The sequence below is a fragment of the Limanda limanda genome, chromosome 10 (assembly GCF_963576545.1).
Source record: "Limanda limanda chromosome 10, fLimLim1.1, whole genome shotgun sequence".
Taxonomy (NCBI): domain Eukaryota; kingdom Metazoa; phylum Chordata; class Actinopteri; order Pleuronectiformes; family Pleuronectidae; genus Limanda; species Limanda limanda.
Genome location: NC_083645.1, coordinates 9,685,086 through 9,713,034, shown reverse-complemented (window position 1 = coordinate 9,713,034; position 27,949 = coordinate 9,685,086). Strand labels below are relative to the sequence as shown.

Here is a 27,949-nt window from a genome sequence, read left to right as displayed (position 1 = left end):
CAGCCCCGGAAACAAGCGACCCCGCCCGGCCGCCCTCGCGTCTCTGCGGACGGACATGAGATTTACAGGTACGTGCTGCATGTAGCGGCGGATGGAGCTGCAGCGAGAGAGATGTGCGCTGGGTGGTGATGATGGCTGGAGACCAGAGAGAGAGAGAGAGGGAGAGAGAGGGAGAGAGAGGGAGCTGCCCGTTTGTCCTCCTTTCCATCTCCTCCCGTTCCTCTCTGGTTCTCCCCCCCTCGCGTCGGATCGCACCGAGCGGACAGGCACACACCGGGTCCGGTCGTGATCCGGCACCGGGCGGCGGATGGAGCGCCTCCCGGATCCCCGTTAGCTTCTAGCGGCAGCGTAGCTTAGATGGGTGGGGTGAGGAGAGAGGAGGGTCTCCACCGTGGAGCCAGTGCACCGGGGTAGGGATGGATGGATGGATCCCCGGCAGATGGACGCTGGTTTTCAGTCAGGGAGGGGACGGTGGTGTGCGAGGGGACGAGTGTGATGCCGCTGCCGATGCTGGTTTCACTCCCATTCAGCATTTTGTTTTACTCCGATGCAACACACGTACACACACACACAGACACACACACACGCAAACGTACAAACACACAAACGTACACACAGGTTTGTGCAGCTCTTCTATTATACATATACACACACGCTTACGCTCAAGAGGACTGGGCTTGGGTCCCCTTGATGATTTATGCTGGAAAGGCTCTAAAATATGCAACAAAAATGACTACACACACACACACGCACACACACACACACACACACACACACACACACACACACACACACACACACACACACACACACACACACACGAACACATTGGTTTGTGCAGCTATCCTTATTACCACTGTGCATTACCTTCCATTCATTGAGGACAGCTTAGTCAAAACCTTATCCCTAACCTAAACCATGACCGATTCATGTCTAACCACAATTCGAATGTCATCACTAGCCTTAACCAGGCCCCTCCGACATGCTGTTTTACCACAAGGTTTACCACCAGGGGACAGGAGGTCTACTGGTCCTGACTAGGATTGTGGTAAATGCTGGAAAAGGTCCTAGGAGCCACATCCACTTACCCTAAGGATAGGCGTGAAAATTCAACTCAAACCCTTACTAACAGCACATCTGAATCCTCAAACAGACCATTGAAAAAGTGAACACCTATCAAAATGTCCCCAGTTTATATGCTATTAATGGTCCTCATGAAGATACCAGTACACACAGACAGGCCTGCTGCTGATGCACAGATGACAGGTTCACCTACTTCCGCTTCACACCAGAGTCTGATCACTATTGTTTCTCATGTTTTTTTTTTATCGCTAACGACCCATTATATCTCGGCTGTCTGTCTGCATCCTGTCACTCGGCAGCACAGACTTGAAGCTGCCACTGCTGCAGACTCACTGGAGGTGTAAACGTGTACGCCAACCCCTCAGCAGCCAGCAGTGACGTAATGATGAGGCGGTAGATGCTGCTGCTGCTGCTGCTACTGATCCAGGCACAGAAAATATTTTATAATGTATAATAAAAATATTATTCATGTGATACTTCTATCAAGCAGAGTCAGGGTTGATCAAAATTAGGGCTGGAAGATAAAACTGTTCTCATTGGTTGATAACAATGATTTTTATCATTATATTATTATTATATATTATTATTTATTTAAACTAATTTTTTTGCTCCTGAGTGAATGTTGTGCTTTGAATCTCTTATCCATGAGCAGAGAATTACACACATTTAAACATGTTACAACTCTGATTTGCATCAATTATGTGTCACACAGTGCAAAAGCAATATATCAATAAATACTGAAGCTTGGTCAATTTGCTCTTGATGAATAATTAGTTGTGTTTTTATTGCCTAGCCCAAATCTAAATTACACATTTGCCCCTGAGGAATGTACAGTCAACATATGAAACCATCAGACGTTCAGTTTGAATAAGTAAGAAATAAAATACCAAAAATATTTTTTAGTGGAAGAAATATAACAAGAAAGAAACCTTAAAGAGAGTGGATGTGGTATAGAAGAGATTCTAGAGGAAAACAGAATGTATTGGTATTGAGTCATCTTGGATTTATATATACAGTAAGTAACTCTGCTCATTAGCAGGGAATGAAGCATCAAGTATTTTCATCATCAAATTATTGATTTGAATTATAAATGAAGCAAAAATGCCAAACATTCAGTCATTACAACTTCTTCAATGTAAGTAACAGTTCTCTGTTCTACACCATTGTAAATTGAGTATCTTCAGAATGTGGAGGTTTGGTTGCACATAGCAAGACATGTGAAGACCACATCTTTGGCTCTGAGTGCAAAGCAAATGTTATGACAATTCAAAAGCCAAATCTGTTAAATGATATTTATAGTCGCAAGTGGAAGCTAAACAACAATGAAGCTGTAGTTTCGACCCCCTGTCATATCCACATAATGCGGCTATTGTGAAATCTATCATACATCATTACAGTTATTATTTTAGGACAACTTGATCAGATAACATCATAGCTGCTGCTTTAGTTTACAGATGAGTAAATCGAAAGACAAAGGCCAGTAGAAGTATAAATAACCAACCAGGTGAAGAAAAGGGAAGTAGAGGAAAACAAAACTGATAGATGAACATTTCTGTTATGTGTTGCATTTAAATATATAAAGTACATTCAAAATAATTTTAAAATAATAGTTTTGGTGATGTGAGGTGTTTGTTTACCCTCCTCTACTTGTCAAAGCGTAGTCATGTGATCCACGCTTATGTCATTGTTGTGGGGTCGAAAAGGTGAGCTTGACATCATGGGCGACCAATCACGAGACGACAACAGTTTTGCACTGCCGGGTGTTTGAAATGACAATCAGCCTGTCACATACCTCAGCCTGCCGGCATCCTGCACATGACGACACACCGCACACTGCACCGATGCTGCTGGAACACACTAGTGTCTATTAGTGTGTGTGTGTGTGTGTGCTAATTACCATGTGTGCGTTTTAATGCTCGAGATTCCTGTTTCTTCCATGCTGAGCGGATCTCGTCTCATTGTGTGTATGAATATATATTACAAAGCTTGCCTTCGGGGCGGTGGGGGGGGATCCCATTGAGGGCTGTGACCCTGCAGTTGACACACTTTCTCTCACTGTGTGTATCTCCGGCAGGATGTTTTACACAAAGCCCCAGCAGCACATACCGGTCAAGATTCTCTCCCACAAATCATGCATCATCTGTGTTTGTGATGCTGTTCCCCCCCTCGGTCTCATTCTAGCTGTATTATTTGGAGAACTTCCTCAACAACCTTGGATTCTCACGGTTTATTGTTGTCATGAGGAGATCCTACCCCAGTGTGTGATGTGTTGAAGCTTTAGTTTTAATGTCAGATTGGCCCGAGGGGGTTTCGCTGTGCAAAGCATTGATGTTCTGTGTTGAATTCGTCTAATAGTTCAACCACTGTATTGGATTTCTGAGAGGAGTTGTTGTCTCTGTCGTTTTGCCATAACACAGGCCTGCAGCTACTTTACCAAGTGTCCAGAAGGGAATGAAGGGGCCCTTTGCTTTGTAAAGAATGGCACACACACACACACACCAACTGTTGAACAGAGTCGGGTATAGGGTGGGAAAGTTTGTTCAGCCAAACCAGGCTTCAGTCTGCGCCCGTGTTTCCCAAGCACAGATGGGAGTTTAGCAGTACTGTGCATGTTTGTGTGCCTGACAAAGCCGCTTGTAGCGAGCTGTATGTTTTGTATTCTACAAACTCAACAGTTAAAAATAACCAACTGAGCCCAGAAAGAATCTGCAGAAGTGTGGATTCAGGTGGCAGCAGTTCAGAGTAGTTCAGAGAATACAGGAAACACATTCTTCAAGATGACAAAATCCTCCATTTTAATATTCTGTACTCTAACACACAGGAGCTCACACTGGAAGGTGGCGCTGACATTTCAACCTAAGCTCTTGTTGGCATGCACCAGCATCACTGAGGAGTATAAGTATATAAATATTTCATAAAACAAAAATCGAATGCTATTAAGCAAAAGTTATAGGTTTCTAAAAAGGACTAAAACTCTCAGTAGGTCAGGGGCACTAAACGCTAGGATGGAAAATTATGCCACTTATATCATGCTGTCATTAATAACATATTTTCATCCATAACTATCACTCTTATAGTTTTATTATAACAGATAGTCTGTAAGAACTGTTCCTGGACTCTCTCTCCTCTCTCTTCCCCTCCCCCCTATCTCTATCTTTCTTCCTCTCCCCTCTTTTCCACCCATCTCCCCTCTCCTCGTCATTTCTCTCTGCTCACCCCGACCGGTAGAGGCAGATGGCCGTCCACATTGAGTCTAGTTCCGCTAGAGGTCTCTTCCAGTAAACGAGGAAGGTTTTTCTCACCACAGTCGCCAAAGTGCTTGCTCATCGTGAGAACTGTTAAGGTGTTACTGTCATTTTTAAGGTCTTGCCTTGAGAATGATAGCAAAATTGTTTTGTATTACTATTTCCAGTGGTATCGAGCATTTCTGCAAACTCGTAATAACAGAGTTTACGTGGAGCAAACCTATAGATGTATAATTATGTAACACACACAAATTGAGACTATAAAGTAAAGGATGATGAATTCGATATAAGCTATTCAAATATTGAAATACCATATAAATAATTGTAAAGAAATGTGTATAAGGAACCCCAAAAGAAGAGAGTCAGTGGCGACAGTACTAAAATAAAGTGATAAATCCAAATACAGTGATAAAATGATAAATCGGAATAGAGAGGACAACATAGATTTAACATATGAATCCATCTACATTCATTTACTCTGTTACCATCTTTTACGTGAAAGAGTTTGGTGTCACAGAAGTCTGATGACTGAGTCATTCGACAACTTGTGGCTCACCTCACCCAGCGGCAGCCATCACATACAGCGTGTTCACTTCACAGGAAACTGCACCCACCTCCCTTTTCACATCATTTAGATCCCCATTAGTGAGCGTGAGCAGCAACATGTGTCACATGACATTGACATCTGTCAGTATGTGTGTCTCTCTGCTGGCCACAGAAAGTCACTGTGGTCTCTTTTGGATTTTGACCCTTTCTATGATGTCTATGATGATTTCTATGATAGAAAAGCTGAATGCCAAAATGCCAATCGTTGTTGTTTGGACATTTAGATTTGCAGAGTGTCATTACCGTCAGTGTGTGGACAAATGATGAGCTGTATGAGGAAGAGGTTTTCTGAAACCACTTTTCCCTTCCTAACACTGATTCCGATGCTTGGACTTTGCGTATCGGCCGATGTGGAGTACAGATCCGTACCAGTAACAACCCATACAACCCATTTTAACAGCCGTATGCTAACAACCCACTTTGGAAGTGGTTATTGCTGTGGTTTTTGTTTGGCCTATTAATTGTATTTTAATTGGATAAATTAGCAGCACCTCGCAAAACATTAGTTCTTTGTAAGACTTTGCACCTGAACCTCCCAGTGTGAAATGTTCTGACATTTTAACGACCTCTGCTTAACCCTAACCTACTGAGAATCAATGCGCCAGTAACAACAACAAATAGGGTTTCCCTATGTTTGGTTAGGGCTGCTAGGTCTGACTATAGGTTTACCACTGAACTTAAGGCCGGCGCATGCTTCTGCGTTTTCACGGGAACGGAGACGCAAGAGCCCTTCCGGGCCCCTCACGGCCCTTCCTACGTCCTTACGTGCGTCGGCCAATTTTTCTAACTAGACGGCAAAGCCCCGCAAGCGTCACCCGGCCGCGAGGGCTGAGATTGGTCTGCTGACTACATCATTTCCGGAGTCGCATTTCCGGTTCATGCCCGGAAACCACGGCAGATTTAGAAGAACGAATATGGACCAGATAGAAGAGCACTTGGCAGAAGAGATCCAAACCTATGTCCACTAGTATAACCCGTCACTAACCGGCGGATTTTTCCGCCAGAAAAAGGCTCTGCGGAGCCGCCGTGGCAATGTAAATAAATCGCTCTTCTTCGTGCAACACACGAAGAAGAGCCGACTTCGACAAAAAACATTACTGCGCCTAGTGTTCTGGCGGGGAATTGCATGGCAACACGCGCAACGGTTGGAGAACCATGAATGAGAACGAGTCCTGCGTTACAGCTGCGTGCCTGCGGGCCCCTGACGACGCAGAAGCATGCGCCGGCCTTTAGATGGTACTGCCCCACATTTTCGGCATTTACAGACTCCTTTCCTTTTTCTCCCCCAATATTAGCTGGACCTCAGCCTTCTTCGATGGTATTTGACGGATCAATGCTGTTGACTTTATAGCACCTACTGGGCCGCCGGGCTTGTTTGAGTGTTCGTAATTGTTTGTCTGCTAGTTGTGATAATTATTTTAAAACAGAGGAATTATATACTTGTGTGTGTGTGTGTGTGTGTGTGTGTGTGTGTGTGTGTGTGTGTGTGTGTGTGTGTGTGTGTGTGTGTGTGTGTGTGTGTGTGTGTGTGTGTGTGTGTGTGTGTGTGTGTGTGTGTGTGTGTGTGTGTGTGTGTGTGTGTGTGTGTGTGTGTATACATACTGATCGGTACATTTGCATACTTGCAGATGCTCAACTTGGTATTTCTGATGCTGGTGTCTGTATCTGAACATCTCTATATAAGGTGCCATAACCCAACCTTTATCCATATGAAATACTAAGTTTAACAGCTTGATGCAACATTCGACCTTCTGTTAGTTCTAAATCTTTTCCCTGCCTCTAACAAGGGGAAAGAGAAACGGCCATGTTTGGTTTTTCTCTGCCTCTTCTCAAGTCGCTGTTTGGCCCCTGGCACCCCTCAGCTCGAGTCATGCTCTCTCTGGCTGTGAATATTAAGCTTATTATCGCTGCTGTCTGCCAGGTCAGACGTGAAAAACGCTCGTTTCTGAGAGGCACATGATATAGTGGCGGGCGCATACACACTGCTGTGCTCAGGGGGTGCCTTTATATGAGGAGGGGAGGGCACGACTGGGACTGTACAGTTACAAGAGGAGCTGGTCATTTATTCCAGACACAAATCAGGCAGAGAGTGGCCTTAATGATGGCCATGCGCATGAGCCCTATATACACCTGTGTGCTCATGTATAGCATTTGAATTTATATAAAAGCTACAAATTAAATTTCTTATTTTTTCCATCGGTTCCACTATGTCTATGTCAGATAGCTCTTTTTTTATAATTAAAAAAAAAAAATGTCATTCATTGCCAGACTTCTTTCTCGTCTTTCTCACATTTGTGAGATTTCCATGTCTCTGCATTTCAAGAGTTAGACGCCTCATCTGTTCCTCCAGTCGAATACGAAAGTTAACAAGGAAACAGCTGGGGGCCTCAGCAGGGATACAGGTGCAGGGTGAACACAGACAAATGCTGCACCGCTCAGCCCATTAAGGGTTTCACAAGAGGAAGTGAGGTTGTCTAGACAATATCTGTTACATGTCTCTGTGACTGAGAAGCATTCTCTGACTGTAGGATATATTTAATTTATTTCTATCAGTTGGCCCCCACAGCCCTGTCAGATCAACTCAAGCATCCTTTCATCAACAATACCCATAATGTTGAAATGTGTTTACTTGAATTGATTGATGATATCCTGATTATGCCCATTGAGTTTGCAGTTGTATAATGGCCACTTGAAACAACTTTTTTACCCTAATTTGTTCCGATACCTGTGATGTTCAGATATTGTTGTCATCTCAATTTATACTCATCCCATCATGCATCTGGTTTTCTGCACTAGAGCCTCCCTATCTCACACCACTTCCTCTCTCTCTCTGTCAGACTGCGTTGTTGTGTGAGTGACGGCTTGTTACCATGACGACCCACGTGACCCTGGAGGATGCTCTGTCCAATGTGGACCTGCTGGAGGAGCTGCCCCTCCCGGACCAGCAGCCATGCATCGAACCCCCTCCCTCCTCCATCATGTACCAGGTACGTTCTCACAAACGCAGCCACCATCCCCATTGGTTCAGACATTTTTAGTTCTCACCTTCACTCTCTTCTCCCCCTCTTCTGCAGGCTAACTTCGACACCAACTTCGAAGACAGGAACGCGTTCGTCACTGGCATCGCTCGTTATATAGAGCAAGCCACGGTCCACTCCAGCATGGTGAGATTTGTTGTTCCAGTTTTCCCAGAACCACAGGTCACGGCCTGTCATCATAGTGGTTTATCCATGTAATCGGTTAAAACAATTTTGTCGTTGTCTGTCTTCAGTCGCTGCTGTTACTCTTTCAGTGAACACAAAGGAGACGGAGGAGAGCAGTCTCACGCCCTAAAGAGAGCCTTGTATTTTTGTGAATTGATTATCATTTGGTTCTTTTGTGTTCAGACTTGGCTAGCCATTTAGCACGACACAGACACACACATACACACTCACATAGATAAACATTCCCCTCACACACAGGATGGTGGTGTATCAGGCGGCCGATGGATCACTAAAGCTCTTTCCCCTGATGGTGAATGAATGGAGAGTGTGATTCGACTGGTAAAGAGGGGAAGTGGAGCTTTATTTAACCCTTTTCAATGGGGAAGTCCCATTGAGGTGGAAGCTGGTCTATTTGAGGACTCTCCTTGTTTAAAGCGAATCACGAAGGAATCTGTCTTAGCTACTTCTGAATGGAGGAAATCGTCCCCTGCTCAAATATTTATCAAGCCCCATTCACCCTGGGATATGTGGCTCCTCTGAAATGTTTGGTATATTCAGTGCTGCTAAGTGCGGTTTTCAGTAATAACATTCCAATATAAAAAAAAACAAGAGCCACACTAACAAAGATTAATTTGCCACAACTGTGCTTTGAGAATGATTCCAGTCTTTTTATTTGTGCAGAATGAGATGCTGGAGGAAGGACATGAGTACGCTGTGATGCTTTACACCTGGAGAAGCTGCTCCAGAGCTATTCCCCAGGTAACACACACACACACACACACACACACACACACACACACACACACACACAGGGCCGCATATCTTTTTGACTACTTGTTAACAGGTAAAAACGTCCACACTGCCCATGTGAGGCCCACCCGAACCGTGCAGCTCTTTTAGAGAGTCTGGGCCTTGTCTATTTTCTTCCGTTTGCTACATCACAGCACAATAGACAGTTTCAATGTCTATCTGTTGAATATGTCACAAACATAAATATTTGCAACATTTCCTGTACCTCCGTCAAAGTAAAAGCACTCTAATCTATGGCCTATCATTTCTGGTGACTAAATTCATTCATTGGTTTTAAATATGAAATATGTGCAGGACAGGAAGATGCTTTGAGTCACACTGTCGTCTATGTTCCGTGTGAACATCAGATGTGATCGAGACGCAGCAGATCAACCATCACGCCCTGCCATCAACCTTTTTGTACTGATCATATTTAAAGGGCCCATATTGTATAAAATACATTTTCTGGCCTTTTACTCTGACCGTCAAAGTATAAAATCAGTCATTCCGTCCATTCTAAGAAATATGTTATGGAAACGTCTCGCTTCATACTTCCTCCCCCGTAAGAGTCATATGGGTTTGCACTCGTCTCTCAGCCCCACCCACCCAGTCGGTACCAGTGCAGTCTCCGAACCCACCACCACCCCCGCTCCCCAGCACCATCCCTCCTCACAGAACGCCAGACCAAGCAGACGTGTTGCTGAGCTAGCAGCTTGTTAGCTACCACAGGCTAACCACAACAAACCACACTGAAGAAACACTGCAGCGTGGAGGGATGCAAGGAAGAGAACGTTACTGTTCCAGACCAGCGGTTACGCTTTGTATCTTCCGACGTGCCGTGTCGCTGTTCAGAAACATCCTGTTGTAACCGACTGTAAATATGTGACGAATCTTCTATAGCGGTATACAAACATAGCTCAACTTTCAGCATTTCACCAGAATGAGACCGGTGATAGGCCTGGTCGCATGTGTCACTCAAAGTGCACTAAGCCAATCAGAGGAGGGGCTAAAGAGGCAGGCCTGTTCTCTCTGCAGCTCCAGAGAGAGGCAGAAGAGAGGACATGGAAATACACATTTACTTTAAACCACTGATTTATCATCTTAGGGGTGCCAATACATCAAATTATATCCAAGAAAGGTTAAATATGGAGCCTTTGAAAATTGTTGTGTGTGTGTTTTATATTTCTAAGCATTTTATTCATGAGCACTCTACTCACCCATTCTGTGCATATATGTATATGGGTGTCAGATGTTCTTCATGCTTCAGTTGGATAAAGTCTTAACTTCAAAATACTACGATTATGAATTTTGCTATTATTTATAATTGCTGTTATTTATTATTATTTATTATAAATTGCCATATGAACATGCCTCATCCTTTAATGTAAGAGCCAGGGGAGAGGCCTTGTAGGTTGGGATAATTTTGATTAGAACTAAAGCTCCCGCTGCCCCGCCTTCTTATAACATTATTTAATTGACGTATTTATTTATTCCTTCTGAAGTGGGATTAAAACCAATCAATTCTAATTCGATATTTTTTTGCATTTTAATTTTTTTTTATTTTACTGATTTCTTTTTTTACATTAACATCCCTGCGTGCCAGTGCCCGCAGTAGCAGTCGGAGCATTCAGAGTCCTGCATTTTAACCCTAATGTAAACCTTACTGAGACTTAATCCTAACCCGTTACCTAAACAGAATGAAAAAGAAAGGAAGGGCCAAAATATCCCTTAATCCATAAAGTTTATGCTTTAAATGGTCCTCACAAAGATACAAGTCTACAAGTACAAACTTGAACTCATTTATCAGCTCATTTGAAAATTCAAATGAGCTATTTGAATCTAGTCTAGGTGGACAAAGCTGCACCTGCCCTAAGTATTTCAGATAATATATTTTTCACTAACTGGAAAGGGAGAGTTTTTGGATACATCAAACCTCAGATATTTTTTATTGTGACACAATATCTTTTTTGAATCATGATCATTACAGAGAAACTCAATTTTACTACTTGTACTGTTTCTGCAATATCACGTTGTGTGATGGGTCCCTCTTGTGTCTGCTAGGTGAAATGCAACGAGCAGCCCAACAGAGTGGAAATCTATGAGAAAACCGTGGAAGTGTTGGAACCTGAGGTGACCAAGCTCATGAAGTTCATGTACTTCCAGGTAAGACTCATCCGCCCGATAATTTGCTAATTTTATATTTCATAATTAACAGATCAATAGACATAGTTTTAAACTGTATTGTTTGTTGGTCAAATGGTCACTGATCCATTTCATGTATCCTGGTTTCTCTTTGTTTGCAGCGGAAAGCCATCGAGCGTTTCTGTGGTGAAGTGAAGCGTCTGTGCCACGCTGAGAGAAGGAAGGACTTTGTGTCCGAGGCTTACCTGCTCACTCTGGGCAAGTTCATCAACATGTTTGCGGTGCTGGATGAACTGAAGAACATGAAGTGTAGCGTCAAGAATGATCACTCTGCCTACAAAAGGTAGTGTGTCAAACTCCAAAGAAAATCCAGTTTCTTCCTCTGAGCAGCCAGATAAACCTTTCTCTCCCTTTGTCTGCAGGGCGGCTCAGTTCCTGAGGAAGATGGCTGACCCTCAGTCCATCCAGGAGTCCCAGAATCTCTCCATGTTTTTAGCGAACCACAATAGGATCACTCAGGTTGGTTGTCAGACCCTGTCGGTCATATTTACGTTGTGGGTTGATTAAAGGCTGTTTCTCTTTTAAGTCTTTGTCAGAGTGGCACAGGATCAAAAATCTTTTGATCAAAAGGTTGCTGCAAATGCACATAAATATTCCGCTCGTCTATAATACATTATAGAAGATGAGCTCCTAAGCGTCTAAATGAATGGCTCAGAAAATGATATGCTAGACGATCTGAGGGGATGAACTATATCCCAGCTGCCATGTGACAGGTTAGTTTTATGAAAATATTATGAAGTATGAATAAAAGAGAAACTAGACTGGCACTCAGGAGAGCACAAGGCCGAGCAGTCCCCTTAAATTCAGTAATGCTGCACCAAATTTCACACACTCATAGATATCGTTCCTCTAAATATGAATAATTTTCTTTCATTTCTGATCATGAATTTCTTCCTGGGAAATTTGTGAATATGTCTAAAAAAAATCACCCAATGTTTGAACAAGTGATAAATAATTTCTGGCTCCACATCTGGATACCCACAATTTGATGGATTCTCTCTTCAACCTCAACCTCTTCACACGTGTCACGCACTTCCACCATGTTTTGTCCATATCTGTTCTGTAGTTTCTGCTGAATCTTGCAGACAAACAAACCAACCCACAAACATAACCTCCTCAGTGGAGGTAATAAAGCAATTGACCTGCCTAACCCTAACCAATATTTATCCTACAGAATATGCTGAGTCAGATCAGGAGGATTCAACCCACACATTAAATCTCGGGAGTCAGATTTGAAATAGTCACAGCCGTGGTTAGTCATTGACCTGACGGTTTAAGGCTCCATCTCTGTCTGTACTCTGCCTCAATCTCATCCCTATTCATGGCTTCTTCTGAAAGATTTTGGAACAGGCAGAACAGAGCAGTACCACCAGAAATAAAGGGGGGGGGGGTTTCAGTGTAGCCAATAATCAAAGCGAGAGGATCATAACACAAGAGCAAGAAATTTGTTTGGGGACAGACTCTTCGAGTTGGGAAGTTGGACCAGCGCGTCAGCTTTTATCACAACATCCACCACTAGGGCCATGTTTGTTGTTTTCAGGAACTCTCCGACACTGCCCTCTAGTTGATGTATTACAGCCATACCGATGTAAAGGAAACATTGGAAGTATGTGGACAGTGAAAATGTCATAATTTGAAACAAATGTCTCTCTCTTCATATATGATGCTCAAAACCCTTGAAGAACCCCCTGGTTTCTAATGATAAACAGCTCCATTGACGTCCATTTACAATTGGCTTGATTTGTGAGGTCTTCACACAGTGATGTCAATATTCATACCTACTGTATAAACAGGAGCCAACAGACCCTTTCTGGCATAAACTAACAAATGAATGGTTGTTAAATCGTTCGTGACCTCTTCCGTCTCCGTCTCTGTGCAGTGCCTGCACCAACAGCTGGAGGTGATTCCTGGCTACGAGGAACTTTTGGCCGACATTGTCAACATCTGTGTGGACTACTACGAGAACAGAATGTATCTGACTCCAAGCGAGAAGCACATGCTGCTCAAGGTGCAGACATTTAATTCACATTCAACATGCTGCCAACGGATAACTGTCAACTTGTGGGATCTCTTGTTGGCTCGATATCATTGTAAAAACAAATATCTCTGTGTGTCAGGTGATGGGCTTTGGTCTGTACCTGATGGATGGAAACGTGAGTAACATCTACAAACTAGACGCCAAGAAGAGGATAAACCTGAGCAAGATTGACAAGTTCTTCAAAGTAAGGCTAATCTCTTTTTATCCGGGAATATATCTGTGGCTGTGATCGGTTGGTGGGACAATCGTTACTTTTGTATTTCAGCTTCAAGTGGTTCCGCTGTTCGGGGACATGCAGATAGAGCTGTCACGTTACATTGAGACCAGTGCCCACTATGAAGAAAACAAGTCCAAGTAAGACACATCTACTCGTATAAGTCAAATCTGTAATCCTTGATCACTGTGCCATCTGCTCCTGCCCCCCCACACCCTTAACCCCCTATTTCCTCCACTCTGTGCCCAGGTGGACGTGCACCCAGAGCAGCATCTCGCCGCAGTACAACCTGTGCGAGCAGATGGTGCAGATCAGGGAGGACCACATCCGCTTCATCTCGGAGCTGGCGCGCTACAGCAACAGCGAAGTGGTGACGGGCTCGGGCCTGGACAGCCAGAAGTCGGACGAGGAGTACAGGGAGCTGTTCGACCTGGCGCTGAGGGGCCTGCAGCTGCTGTCCAAGTGGAGCACGCACGTCATGGAAGTTGTGAGTAGTGTTGCACGGTGTACCGGTACTAGAAAGGTACCGCAGTACTATTACGTTAAAAACAATACGGTTTAGCATATTTTTAGTACCGGTACATTATAATAGCACGCAGTCAGAGGGCAGTCGATGTTCCGCTCCCTGTCACGCTGCCTGCATGCATTGAATACATATCCGTGTATAATCAATGCTATGATGTCACCATGTAGTTTTCATTAATATCTTGCTGTAGGCTAATGCTAATATGAATGCCATTTGTTAAGTGTTCAAAAAGCTGGGCAGGAACAAGCTGGTAAAAAAGGGAACCCTACAGATGTTTTTTTTATTACCATCATAGATAAGTATACCAGCATCATATCGTATTTGTGGTATCGTATCGTATTTGTGGTATTGTATCGTATTTGTGGTATCGTATCGAAAGTATCGAGTATCGTGATATTTTGGCATGTATCGTATCGAAGTCATAATTTTGGTATCGTGACAACCCTAGTTGTGAGTGAAGCGAGGGATTGATTTGGTTGGTGCATGGAAGGAGGAAATGCTTATAGTGTTGCTGTAGGTATAAAAGGTGTGTTGTTTCTCCATTGATCGCCGCAGAGTTGGTCTATTTATAGCCCTCTCTTTTGTTTCTTTCAGTACTCGTGGAAACTGGTCCATCCCACGGATAAATTCTGCAACAAGGACTGTCCGGGCACGGCGGAGGAGTACGAACGGGCAACGCGTTACAATTACACCAGTGAGGAGAAGTTCGCCCTGGTGGAAGTCATCGCCATGATCAAAGGGCTGCAGGTAAAACACATGGTGACCCAGACAGGTGTTGAAGTGGGTGTGACGAAAAATATGAGGAGATCTGTATGTGGTGTTCTCGACAGCTGGTTATAGAACTTTGTGCGATAGACTATAAATAAAGTTAGATGATGCTTCTCTCCCACTGTGCGAAAATGAAGCCAAGATATCCTGGATACGGTTGCTGCCATCTTGAGCTGGCTACACCTTTCGGAGGCGGAGTCTGCACGTAGTGATCGTGGGGTATCGAGGTCCTGCCGATACATGCAGTTAACCAATCAGGAGTCAGTCTCACCTGTCAATCATGATGCTTTCACACTTTTGTAGTATGATAGAGCAATTTCCCATTCACTAACATAGTGGAGGTGGGGTTTACGACCTATACTGTGATATAGCCACCGATATGTTTTCGCTTCATTTTTGTCCTCCATCTTCATATACAGTCTATGGTCACCAAAATGCTTTGATGTTATATATTTTTAAACCTTATTGGATTATGACCATTTTTGAGAAATCTGTTAACTTGCTGAGAGTTTGATGAGAAGATTGATGCAACTCTGATGGGTTCGCTAAGGCCAAAGCTGCAGCCAGCAGCTGACAAGCTAAGCAGAGACCAGGAAGAGGGGGAATGCGTTAGCCTGACTCTGTAGAGTCTTTTTAAAGGTGTTCGATTAAATTAAATTAGTACTTTAATGCAAAACCAGGCTAATTGTTTCCCTGCCTCACCAGCCTTTATGCTAAGCTCAACTGTCTGCAGGCTTTAGCCTTTTATTTTCAGCCCCACGGTGCTAAAATGTTTTCTTTTAAATATTACTTCAGTTTAATGTTTTGATATCACTGAGCATATGCATGATGCATATGCAGAGGTAATTCTAGGAGAAGAACAGGGAGATTTTATTTACCTTTTAATCTTAGTTTATTATGTGTGTTTATACAAGAAATATTCTTGCAGCCAATCCTAGTCCAGTATCCATCTTGCTCATTTGTGTTGTGAAACCTGAAACCTCAATTGCACATGAGAGTGGACTTTTAAGGGAAGTAGGAACAGACAGATCTGTTAAAGAGTCAGACTAGTTACTCGGAGCAGATTTTCTTATTGTCTTCAGCTATGTCTGGAGGTTTATTTGAATGGATACAATAACGTATCTGAGAATGATATACATTTTATTTCTCTGCAAGTATATCTTAGCTTATTTCGAAGACAATGACGGTTCTGTGTTATGAACTGTGCAGGTTCTGATGGGCAGAATGGAGTCGGTGTTTAACCAGGCCATCAGGAATACCATCTACGCAGCGCTGCAAGACTTTGCTCAGATGACCCTGAGAGAGCCTCTACGCCAGGCCGTTCGCAAGAAGAAGAACGTCCTCATAAGGTAATCATCAAGATGATCTAAATAATTAAAGTTAATCCCATGGCTCTTTTCACTTTTATAATCCTGCTTTGTTTGCAGTGTTCTCCAGGCCATTCGAAAGACCGTCTGTGACTGGGATGGGGCGAGGGAGCCTCCGAACGACCCCTGTCTGAGGGGAGAGAAGGATCCCAAAGGGGGATTTGACATCAAAGTGCCCCGCAGAGCTGTGGGACCCTCCAGCACACAGGTGGGTTCACCGACTGAGGTCAGCACAAGGTTTTGAGAAACGGGGCCCATTCAGTAACAAAACAATAATCATGAGTAACACAAGGCAAAATAGAATTCCTTCATTTAAAAATACAGATTGAGGCGCGATCAAAAAGAAATGTAATTTTACAAAAAACAGAACGTTTATTTTTCTGGTCTCATGCAACAACATTTTTTGTTACAACCACTTTATAATTTGTGTGAGTAAAATATGTTTGGTAACTTTGCATTAGGATTTGCACAGCTCCAGTCAGCCTCTGGTAAACAAAGTGCTTCAAAGACAAGATTCTCATCTGTGTAGGGATTTTCTGAACCCTTTTTCTTAAATGAGACACAAATCTGACCCAATCACATTTTTCCTTCTGTTTCACCTCACATTAATGAGATTGATATTACTTTATCATAGAATAGGTATTGACACACAGTGCTAAATGAGAGTGAGTTATAGTGTGTGGTTGAACCGTCTAATTTACGCTGCCCTTATGTATGAAAACAGATCTGTCTGTTTCAAACAATGTGTCTCACTGCACACATACTTCCGTTCGTCCTTGATGTTGGCATGGTTGTTAAGCAACACCTCCACTTGAGGGCAGCACAGAGTCAAGTTTCTGACTAAATCATCATGTCGATGCTGGAGGAGGATGTCAGAATGTGTGAGAAAAACAAAAGCAGCCGTTTGTCCTTTTGCAGTAATGAAGCAACATTATATAGATCCCTGTAGTGTCTCACCAACTTGTTAAGTATTTCCTACAAAATTTCTCGCATTGTTGAAGTGTCTTCCTGGTGTCTTATGGTCTACACTTCCCCACCATTATTTCCTGTGGTACTGCTCCATTTCGTTTTGTTTCGTCTGTATCCGTAAGCTTTCTGAAGACGTGCACATGTACAGATGAAATGAAAGCAGAGCACAGGCAGAAGGCTCCATCTGTTTTGTGTGAACGTATCTAACATTGAGCACAAATGTGTCAGTTGGATTTTATAGATACCAGGATAACTTTGGAGGATTAAGAAACATGAGAATAAATCAAACTGTAACACATTTTTTGTGACAGACATCGTTTGTCTCTGAACTCCCCATATTTTAGGCTTCTTTGACTTCTGAAAATGACAGCCACGGAAAATGATTAATGTTGTTTGATTCCTGTGGTTTGTGAACATCTGCCCCCTAATCCCTGCTCTGAGTGGGAGTTTTCTCGTTTCCATCTTTTCACCTTTGTCCCCCCTCTGCAGCTGTACATGGTGCGCACCATGCTGGAGTCACTGATCGCAGATAAGAGTGGCTCGAAGAAGACTCTCCGCAGCAGTCTGGATGGACCCATAGTGGTGGCCATAGAGGACTTCCACAAACATTCCTTCTTCTTCACACACCTGCTCAACTTCAGCGGTGAGAATGTTGATCAGTCCAGCGTGTTGTCATATGAAGGTCAAATCCTTGTAGAGACTTAGACATTTCACTTTATCCCTTTCTCTCTTTTCTTCTCCGTCTCCGCTGTCCAGAGGCCCTGCAGCAGTGCTGTGATCTGTCCCAGCTGTGGTTCAGAGAGTTCTTCCTGGAGCTGACCATGGGCCGCAGAATCCAGTTCCCCATCGAGATGTCCATGCCCTGGATCCTGACCGACCACATCCTGGAGACCAAGGAGCCTTCCATGATGGAGTAAGACAAACACTTCACAATCCCTGTGAAACTGAATGTGTTTGTACTATTAGTAAACAAACCGTAATGTAACCGCTACTCTTCCTCCCCCAGGTATGTGCTGTATCCTCTAGACTTGTATAATGACAGCGGATACTACGCTCTCACCAAGTTCAAGAAGCAGTTCCTTTACGATGAAATTGAAGCTGAGGTTACCCCCCTTGTTTTTACAACTAAAATGCATCGATCTTTGTCTCTCTGGAGCTCTTGAAAAAGAATACCCTCACAATGTGTTTCTTGTTTTCAGGTGAACCTCTGCTTTGACCAGTTTGTCTACAAGTTGGCGGATCAGATATTTGCCTACTACAAAGCAATGGCTGGGAGGTAGGAAGTGTCTTTATTATGACATTTTCAGACATAACGCACATTCAGTCACATGCAGACAAGGGCTGGGGCCTCGGTAGAACATGCAGGTGACATGATGTACAAATTCGGAAATCACATGTTTTTCTTTGACACCAGTTTTGACCCTTTTTGCCAAAAGGTCTAAAATCTTGTTTTACCAATTTGACATCCTGATATGATTCTTTGTATAAGTATGCCTCCTCTTTTTCCTCTTGCTGTATTCTCTTGGCTCACTCACAAATTTTCCACATTTTGCCAGGGGGCTGGCAGGAAAAGTTGCAGAAAATGTCTGGAGCAACTGACATTTGCTTTCTCACATGCGCAGCATTAGTTTTGGCAAAAACTGTTTCTCTCGATCTGCTGAATTTGTGCAAAACATATGATTTGTGTTCCACAGTGTCCTTCTTGACAAGCGCTTCAGAGCAGAGTGTAAAAACTATGGAGTGATCATCCCTTACCCTCCATCAAACCGCTACGAGACGCTGCTCAAACAGAGACACGTCCAGGTAATGGAACAATGACAAAGTTATTAATCTGTTGCTCATTTAGGCTTTTATTTTGTCTCACCTACTTCTTAAATGTAAGGATACAGACGGACAGCCATTGTTTTGGCCTTTATTTACAGCATGTTTATGAATATTTATTTGTAGAATATTTATACGATTCTCTATGTTCTCTTGGAATCTTCAGCTGCTCGGTCGCTCCATCGACCTGAACCGCCTGATCACCCAGAGGATCTCTGCAGCGATGTACAAGTCTCTGGACCATGCAATCAGCCGCTTTGAGAGTGAGGACCTCACCTCCATAGTGGTAAGATCAAACCCCGATGATACACACCGTTAAATCTGAGCTTCATTCTTTTGAAGCCTGACAAAACCAACTCTGTGTTCAAATCAAACCTCTTCACAATTCCTCTGTGTGTCTCCGGTGCAGGAGCTGGAGTGGCTGCTGGAGATCAACAGACTAACCCACCGGCTCCTGTGCAAGCACATGACCCTGGACAGTTTTGACGCCATGTTCCGCGAGGCTAACCACAATGTCTCGGCTCCCTACGGACGAATCACGCTGCACGTCTTCTGGGAGCTGAACTTCGATTTCCTCCCCAACTACTGCTACAATGGATCCACGAACCGGTTAGTTAAGCTTGATGCGCTCTATTTGGGAAGAGACTGCGCCTGTTTTCTCTCTCATTTTTCCAATCTCTTTTCAGCTTTGTACGTACAGCCATCCCCTTCACCCAGGAGCCACAGAGAGACAAGCCAGCGAATGTGCAGCCTTACTACCTGTATGGGTCCAAGGTATGGTGTCACTGATGATTTATATTTCATACATTACATTTACTCATTCAGCTGACACTATAATCCAAAGAGACTCCCAACTGAGGGACAGCGCTAACGAGAGTAGGAGACCGTGTATAAAGTACTAAGTAATAAATCTGTTCCGTGAAACATTTTTCTTTTCATACAGCTCATAAAAAAAACAACGGGACTTGAGCCAAAGTGATTTAAAATCATGGCATAGGAAAAGAAATATAAGTATGGATGTGAAATAGAAGTGTTATTGATTAGATGGGTGCAGCCAGTAAAGGTCAACGAGCAGCGGAGTGACCTTTGCCCTTTGTCGTAGACTTGCCTCCCTTCTCCTTCAGATTGACACCATCTCTCTGTTTCTTCCTCTCTCCTCAGCCTCTCAACATTGCCTACTCCCACATATACAGCTCCTACAGAAACTTTGTCGGCCCGCCTCACTTCAAGACCATCTGCCGTCTCCTTGGTTACCAGGGCATCGCTGTAGTGATGGAGGAGCTCCTTAAGATTGTCAAGAGCCTGGTATTTGTCTCCATATTCCTAGAAAACATGTTTCCATCCCTCCCAGTGTGCAGGACTCTCATTTTTGTTCCCTTTATCTTGCCCTGCCCTCCTTTCTTCCTTTTCACATCACAGTTACAGGGCACTATCCTGCAGTACGTCAAAACACTGATAGAGGTCATGCCCAAGATCTGCCGCCTTCCACGCCATGAGTACGGCTCCCCAGGTGAGCTCATCGTCAATACTGTTACAGGAAATAGTGCACGTGGAGTTACATCTGCAGTATTGACAACGCCAGTCTACATCCACGAATTTCTGGCTTATTTTTATCTTTTAAAGAGATTTTATTGACGGCATAGTAAGCGTGAAATAGGGGGAGAGACAATGGAGGGAGACGTACAGCAAAGGGTCGAACCAGACTGCAGGATGACTTGAGCCTCTGAATGTGTAGCTCACCTGGTAGCGCAGTTCATGTCTTATTTTTAACAACTTTTTGACTGATTTTGGGCTAATCAGTAACATGCCTTTCGGGATGGTGTTATCGGTCTGTCAGTCAGTCATTCTACCACTTTTTTGTGTTTAACCAATGCTCTCGGAAACGCAACTTTTTTTCTGTGCAGTTTCTCATCACATGTTGTGATATCATGTATCTAACGTGTATCTAAATGCTAAGATTGACATATTGTAACGTACCCAAAGATGAAAAATACTGGAAACTGCCACAAAGACATCCGCTGGGGGCAGTGCAGAGACAGTTTTTGAGGCTGTGATAGTGTCCCTCTTGAGACAAAAGCAGTAGAAACATTATATAGATTTGGCAAAGTTTCTCCTCATAATGTTCCGACATTGTTGAAATATCTTCTTCAGGTCCTCGCTTGAACTGTTGGCTCGTCTACACATAGGTTTGTTTACATTGAGCATAAATGGGCCATATTTGGGTTAGCAGGATTATGAAACCAGCGGATTCCTTCTTCTTTGCTCATGTCAGTTCAGTCAAGGCTCAGCTGTTGCACACTATTGGAAAAATATTCAATTGTATTTTGCAGCATCAGAAAACTCGTCCAACACACAACATACTCCATCAATCAGCCAGTATTGTAAAAACACTGAGGAGGAGTGTAAATGAGCCAGCAGGGGACACACTGAGGGAAAAGACTTCTCTGCAGCAACGGAAATGAAATCTGAGATCAATTTATTATATATTACAGTTAAATGTAAGGCCAAACAAATACTGTAATGCTATGAGGAATGTATTGGCCAATTTGTGGTAAAGGAAACAAAATGCTTTCATATTTAATATTAGACCCACACAACAGATGCCTCACTCCTCCACGTACTTCTGTGTCATCTTTGTTGATCCCCTGACCTTCAACTGTGCATTTTGGCTGGAACAGTGTGTGCAGATTAGAGGCCTGTCAGATGGTATAGCCCTGTGTGTAGGGTTTAGTAATCTGTAGATTACTGATGTTCTGTGCCTGGCTTACATCCTCTGATCTTGCCGTCAGCAGTTAACGCCCAGCTGTGACCAAACGTGGGTCAGAGCTGGCCCACTGACACCTGATTGATGAATAGATAATCAATTTTATAAAGAGGGACTCTCAGGCACTGTGTGTTGGGTTTGAATAATTTTTTTTCAGGGTTTCATTGCTGTATTGTTTCATTTTCTGTCACCCCAGGAATCCTGGAGTTCTTTCACCATCAGCTGAAGGACATCATTGAGTATGCCGAGCTGAAGACAGACGTCTTCCAGAGCTTGAGGGAAGTCGGGAACGCCATCCTCTTCTGTCTGCTCATCGAACAAGCTCTGGTAAGATCCTTTACTCTGCAAGCTAAATGTCACATTTTACAGTTATGTCACTGTTATACTCCTGTTTGCTTCTTCTCCTCCTCTCCCTTCTCCTCCTCCTTCCCATTTTCCTTTTTCTTCTCCTCTTCCTCCTTATTTTTTCCCTTTCTCCTTCCCGTTCTCCCTTTCCTTGTCCTTCCCATATGTCTTTTCTTTTCCCTTTCCTTCTCATTCTCCCTCTCCTTTTCCTTCACCTCTTTCCCCCTCTTCTTCCTATTTTCCTTCTCCTTGTTGTCCTTCTCTCCCCTTCTCTCTTTGCTGTGTTTATTTCTGTTCTTTTCCTCACAGGAATTGTCTCCCCTTACTTTCTTCTTGACCTTTCCACTTTCTCTTCCCTCTGTTGTCCCTGAGCATGATCTCTGAGACGGGCGCTCTTGTGTAGCTGTATTGATTGCCATGTTGTTATGTGGGAGAGCCGTAACCAGGGCGCCTGAAGGTTTCTGGTTAATTTATAGCATCGATTCACATCCTCAATCAAAACCGAAACTGTCAGGCGCCTGGTCCGAGTGCCCCCAAGTGTGTTGGATCTTTTGATGTTTTTTCTGAAATACAACTCTATTTTTCATTTCACGCTGGCAACTACCTCAGGTGGTAAGGACTTAGGTCTTGTCGTTAGTATCACAATGACGCCGAGACCGAATTTATCTTCTTCTCTTTTATTTCCTGTTGGTTGGGCTGCTGTGGTTATTTTAATTTTTTTCCTCTCTTTTTTTCACCGTGTTAGTTAGGCACACACAGTTTCACCTCCAATCAGCCATGGAAGCAAAAGGATAAGAATTGCAGTGAATTTAAAATGTATGTCAAAATAAGGCAACTCAAGTAAATACATGAAAACCGATAGGAGTGAAATTAAAAATTTGGCGGCTGCAGTAATCAATCCTTCTGTCCTTGTCTTCCATGGTAGATGTGATAAAACATTTCTGGTTGGTTGTTGGTTCAGTCTTGTGCCTAACTCCTGCCTCCATTTCTCTCCTCTGATTCGGGGAGCTTGTAAATGCCTGTCAACACAACACTACCTCACTCTGTCTACCAGTTTTGTCTGACTGCACTGACCTATGAATGTGTGCGTGTGAGCGTGCGTGTGTGTTACTTTAATCATTGCATGGCTCTCTTTCCTCACGCATGTTGTCTTATCTAACAATCGCCATGACAACCATCACTGACAAGCAACTTCATGAATGCCAAAAAATATTCTGACAATTTACTAACCAATAACCGACGTGCGTTACATTATCTACCATTAATCAGCGAGATTAAAATGTTATATGATGGACTAGTGTAGATGATCTATGAAAAAATATCAATTCAAGGGGTTAATTAAAAAAAGAACATGAGGATTTTACTCATCATCACACACCTGCTCTCTCTCGCTCTCGCTCTCTCTCTCTCTCTCTCTCTCTCTCTCTCTCTCTCTCTCTCTCTCTCTCTCTCATACATACACACACAACCGTCCGTCACAGTCAGAGAAACCCATTCGCTTCAGTGGACCTTAAAAACATCCATAGTTCAAAGTTTGTAGCATCCTAGTCAGGCAGACATCGCCATAATGTTCCGCTTTATGTCTGCCTTTTCACAGACATGCAGTCACTCTGATGAGCATGAGAGTAAACTGCACTCTGTGGTCAGACTGGTGCATAGTCCGTTAACTATGAGACCCTCTGTGAAGAAAACCTGCTCAGATGGTTCAGAGTTTCTTTTTTTAATGGATTAAGCTTGGGGTTGGTAAGCCTGGAAAATGCTCCCAAGAGCTGGCTACACTTTGAAAAATCCATCCGATACACCCCACCCACTCCATCGGTCCGCTTGTTTAAGCTACGCCCGTATGAGCCTGCACTGCCTGAGAACTTCTAGCCGACTTTTGCGAGTCTCTGCTTGGGCGGTGTATGCCTCTTCGCCTGAAGTCTCCGTCATTCACATGGGGAGAGCACGGGCAGGGAGCATGCAGGCCAGTCGGTCAGCCACAGACAAGTTCTCTTTTATTAGTACAATACTGTGAGGGCCACAGAAACCTGCTGTTTTTTTTTTTCAGACAGCTTTATTTACTGATGGTTAATTGGGACTTGAATAGAATTTCAACTAAATGAGATAAAAAGTGTTTCTGAAACAAATAACCAATCCTACTCTCAGTCAATAGTATTAATTGGTCACCTTCCTGATTGTCAGTTAATGATTAGGCGCTTAATGAAAACCTCACTACTGATACTTCATCAAAATCCAATTTAATGGGATTTTGATGTGTGACAAATTATAATCCAGCTAATGTTTGCATCCTGGCATGATTAACACAGTCACTCATTTATCTCCTTCTCTTTGTAAGCTGTAGATAGTGACGACTAATCTAACAACATACTCCTTCACTCATGGCACTTTTCTCAACGCTTTGGTCATTTAAGAGTAGTGTTGCATGTGATACAGCGACCACTAACCACTAACTCTAGACTGAAGTTCAATCATCCTCACCTCATGGCTTCCTGCATGCTCAGTAAGGGTGTCCATAGGGGGGTGAGGATCTTGATGAAAATTCTCTGTTTTTTTGTGTTGTGCTTGAATCTCAGTCCCAGGAGGAAGTGTGTGATCTGCTCCATGCTGCCCCCTTCCAGAATATTCTGCCTCGAGTTTACATCAAAGGTATAGGAAAGCTCAATCAGATGACTCACATCCTGTTCATTTGTGTACAATAAATACATGCTGTTACTTGTGCTTGTGTGGTACACAGAGGGAGAACGTCTGGAAGTGAGGATGAAGCGGCTGGAAGCCAAGTACGCCCCTCTCCACCTTGTGCCTCTAATTGAGAGGTTGGGAACCCCACAAGTGAGTTTGACACCACACTGACTCCAGGAGGTCTGACAAAGAGGAAAAATCCATTAAATTAGGTCATTTCTTATTATTGTTGTTTTATGTTGTTGTGTCTGTTAATTTTTTCCACCAGCAAATTGCCATTGCCCGTGAGGGAGACCTGCTGACCAAAGAACGCCTGTGCTGTGGCCTTTCCATGTTCGAGGTCATCCTGACGCGCATCCGCAGCTTCCTGCAGGATGCCGTGTGGCGTGGGCCTCCACCCACCAACGGCGTGATGCACGTGGACGAGTGTATGGAGTTCCACCGCCTGTGGAGCGCCATGCAGTTCGTCTACTGCATCCCTGTGGGCACGCACGAGTTCACAGCAGAGTGAGTAACGCTCAGCTTGTCTATGTGCAGTCAATCATCCAACACACGTGGAGAAACATGATCATGTAGAACAACGTATGACGATAGATTATGAATTGAGTTTAGCTTCCCAATATTATATCATCATGTATGTTGGGATTATGTGATATAAATTTAGGTAAACAGCTTTTTTCACATGACACCACACTTTATGCATTTGTTTTTCTTTCTCTTGCACCATAGCAACTCTAAAAAACCTTACAGGGTATACCTGGATCAGAAAAAGACCCTTGTCACAACTACAGAGAAGAATGCTAACTTCCATCAAAGCTAACCGTTGCCATGTTACAGAAAGTAAAAAGAAAGATCTTCTCTAGAATATATAATGGGGTCTTCATATATCATGTTGATTTTGAGTAATCTTGTCTGAAAGACAGACACACTAGTAAACAGCAATGAAAACATATGCTCCTGGGCAGAGGTTATTATGTCATGTCTGCACATCTGCTGGAATGTATTTGCATAAAGGTCTTAATGGGAATATGTAATTTAATATTTAATTTTGCAGATATGTCTTAAATTTGTGCCTCACAGTAATGGAAAGATAAGTGCTGTGTTTTATGTGCTTTGCCTTGCAGGCAGTGCTTTGGTGATGGGCTGAACTGGGCCGGCTGTGCCATCATTGTGCTGTTGGGACAGCAGCGTCGCTTTGACCTCTTTGATTTCTGCTACCACCTCCTCAAAGTCCAAAGACAGGACGGCAAGGACGAGATCATCAAAAACGTGGTGGGTGTATCACAGTGTCTGCATTGACTCGCACAGTATTTACTTTTGTCTTGCAGCTGTATGGTTTTAAATACACCCGTTGTTGCTTTTCCCCTTGACAGCCCCTGAAGAAGATGGCGGACCGCATCAGGAAGTACCAGATCCTCAACAATGAGATTTTCGCCATCCTCAACAAGTACATGAAGGCGGTGGAGACAGACAGTTCCACTGTGGAGCATGTCCGCTGCTTCCAGCCTCCTATACACCAATCCCTGGCTACCACCTGTTGAAAAAGACCCTTCCTCACATAGTGCACACACAAACACACACACACACTTCCCATAGCTGTGATACTTGTTTCTGCCTCTTGCTGGTTTTGCCGAGGTATAGGTTACTGGGATGTCTCCCCATGGGCTGAGACAATCCAAAGACAAATCCTCTCAAAATGTTCCTGTGTCTACACGATGTCTGTCTTTGGATTCTTTAGACCCTCAGGAGTGGTCCCAGACCAGAGGTGGACGTGTATATTCACACCTTGTTTGGTTTTATTTTACGATCTGTGTGGCTCTCACTCAGACTCATGCATGCCTTCTCTTAGTCCCTCTGCTGCACACCTGTGGATTGGACCACTGTCACAAATGACAACCAGAGTTTGTCTTTCCTTACAATCTGAAGTCCTCCTTGGCTCTACACGTTCGAAATAACATTCTGGGTCAAAAACCCCTTTCCGATTTCGCTCGCAAGAGCTGAGACAAAATGAAATCTAACATTGTTTAATAAGTAAGTAATACTAAATAATACAACAGATAACTAATTTTCTAAGTTATATAAAGTTATTTTAAGTGCAACATGGTGCTCTTACTGTACTAACATTGCTTGCACAGGATCTAGTACACCTGTGCTATCATTATATGTGCCCCTCTATATGACCCCCACTCATTTGTATAATAACTTGATCTGCCAGGTTCATGATACATAGTGTCTATCATGATGCGTTTGAGTACTTCTTCTACACCTGCTTGGTTTCATAGGAATGATGGTCCACGGCATTTTTTATTTGCTTTTTACTCATCTCACCGTTAAGACTGTTTTTGTATTTTTTCGCTTCTCTCCGTCACATTTTAAGTTAGTACCCGTTCCACTGTAAATGTCAGTGTTGAGCAAAGTGAAGTGTTGAAGTGTCGTGATTGTCCTTGTTTTTAATTATAAATATTTTTTACTTTACAAATCCTCGGTATACTTGCCTCTCTACTACTGACTGGAAACCTCATCCTGTGTTTATTTTATTTTGTTTTTCTCTCTTTTTGTCTGTTGGAAAGATTTTTATATTCTGTACATGAATACAGGGATATTATTTACAATTTGGGAGAAGGTCATCTGGGTTAAATGTGTTTGCTTTTTCATAGAGTTGAAGAAAAAAAAAACTAAAGAAACAAGACTAGAAAATACCTCTAGTTTGTATAAAGACAGTGCTGTTCTAGATTAACCTGTTTTGAGTGTGAATGGATGACGTTGGTTTATGAAACGTAAACTTCACATAAAGGAACAAAAAAAAAATCATAACTAAAATGTCAGTTATAATTAAAGGGCAGTTTCCTACATATAGTCAGTATTTACTATTGATGGATTTTTGCTTTAGATTTAGCAATGTTATTAAAATATGCAAAAATCCCTATTTTCTTTTTCATATGAAGGAAACCCCGAATTATGAATAATTACCTTCCCCCAGAACAACCCTGTGATCTTTTCCTGCTCCGTTTTGAATGAAGGATGTTTCTTTTGTATCTCCGGTGTCTTTTTATCATATTTATTCAATTACAAGTTATTTTTCATTTAAGGTTAATCTAGTAATAACAAAGGTACCAATGTATCATCAGAAACCTTAGCATGGCAAGTGTAATTTATTGTCATCAATGGCTCCATTTGTGACATGAGGCTTTGTTTATGATATTGTTGTACAAGTGACCATGTTTTCAAGTACAAAAAAAATTACAGAGAAATAAGTATAACATGTACAACAATGGTCCTGCAAAGGAATTGAAATGGTGTTGTATTTCCAATAAATAAAAAAAAAAT

General features: G+C 43.0%; 1 protein-coding gene across 1 annotated transcript; it reads left to right on the top strand.

Moving 5' to 3' along the window:
- The first annotated feature begins 5 nt into the window (after positions 1-5).
- cyfip2 (cytoplasmic FMR1 interacting protein 2) lies at positions 6-27,915 on the top strand. The gene is made up of 31 exons (XM_061079566.1): positions 6-68; positions 7,772-7,921; positions 8,009-8,098; positions 8,819-8,896; positions 10,988-11,089; positions 11,230-11,411; positions 11,491-11,587; positions 13,008-13,136; positions 13,246-13,350; positions 13,432-13,520; positions 13,630-13,867; positions 14,501-14,653; positions 15,884-16,023; positions 16,102-16,249; positions 17,500-17,653; positions 17,767-17,923; positions 18,017-18,113; positions 18,210-18,286; positions 18,705-18,813; positions 18,998-19,117; positions 19,241-19,440; positions 19,518-19,605; positions 19,993-20,136; positions 20,251-20,341; positions 21,792-21,922; positions 22,550-22,552; positions 24,517-24,589; positions 24,678-24,772; positions 24,891-25,129; positions 25,747-25,894; positions 25,996-27,915. The coding sequence occupies exons 2-31, from the start codon at positions 7,805-7,807 to the stop codon at positions 26,161-26,163; spliced, it is 3,762 nt and encodes a 1,253-aa protein (XP_060935549.1). The 5' UTR covers positions 6-68; positions 7,772-7,804; the 3' UTR covers positions 26,164-27,915.
- The last annotated feature ends 34 nt before the right edge of the window (positions 27,916-27,949 follow it).

Bases quoted from the DNA above. Each gene is read 5' to 3' on its own strand.
- cyfip2 (XM_061079566.1), top strand. From the start codon at position 7,805: ATGACGACCCACGTGACCCTGGAGGATGCTCTGTCCAATGTGGACCTG. The intron at 11,412-11,490 runs GTAGTGTGTCAA...CTTTGTCTGCAG, and splicing joins GATCACTCTGCCTACAAAAG to GGCGGCTCAGTTCCTGAGGA. The intron at 16,250-17,499 runs GTGGGTTCACCG...CCCCCTCTGCAG, and splicing joins TGGGACCCTCCAGCACACAG to CTGTACATGGTGCGCACCAT.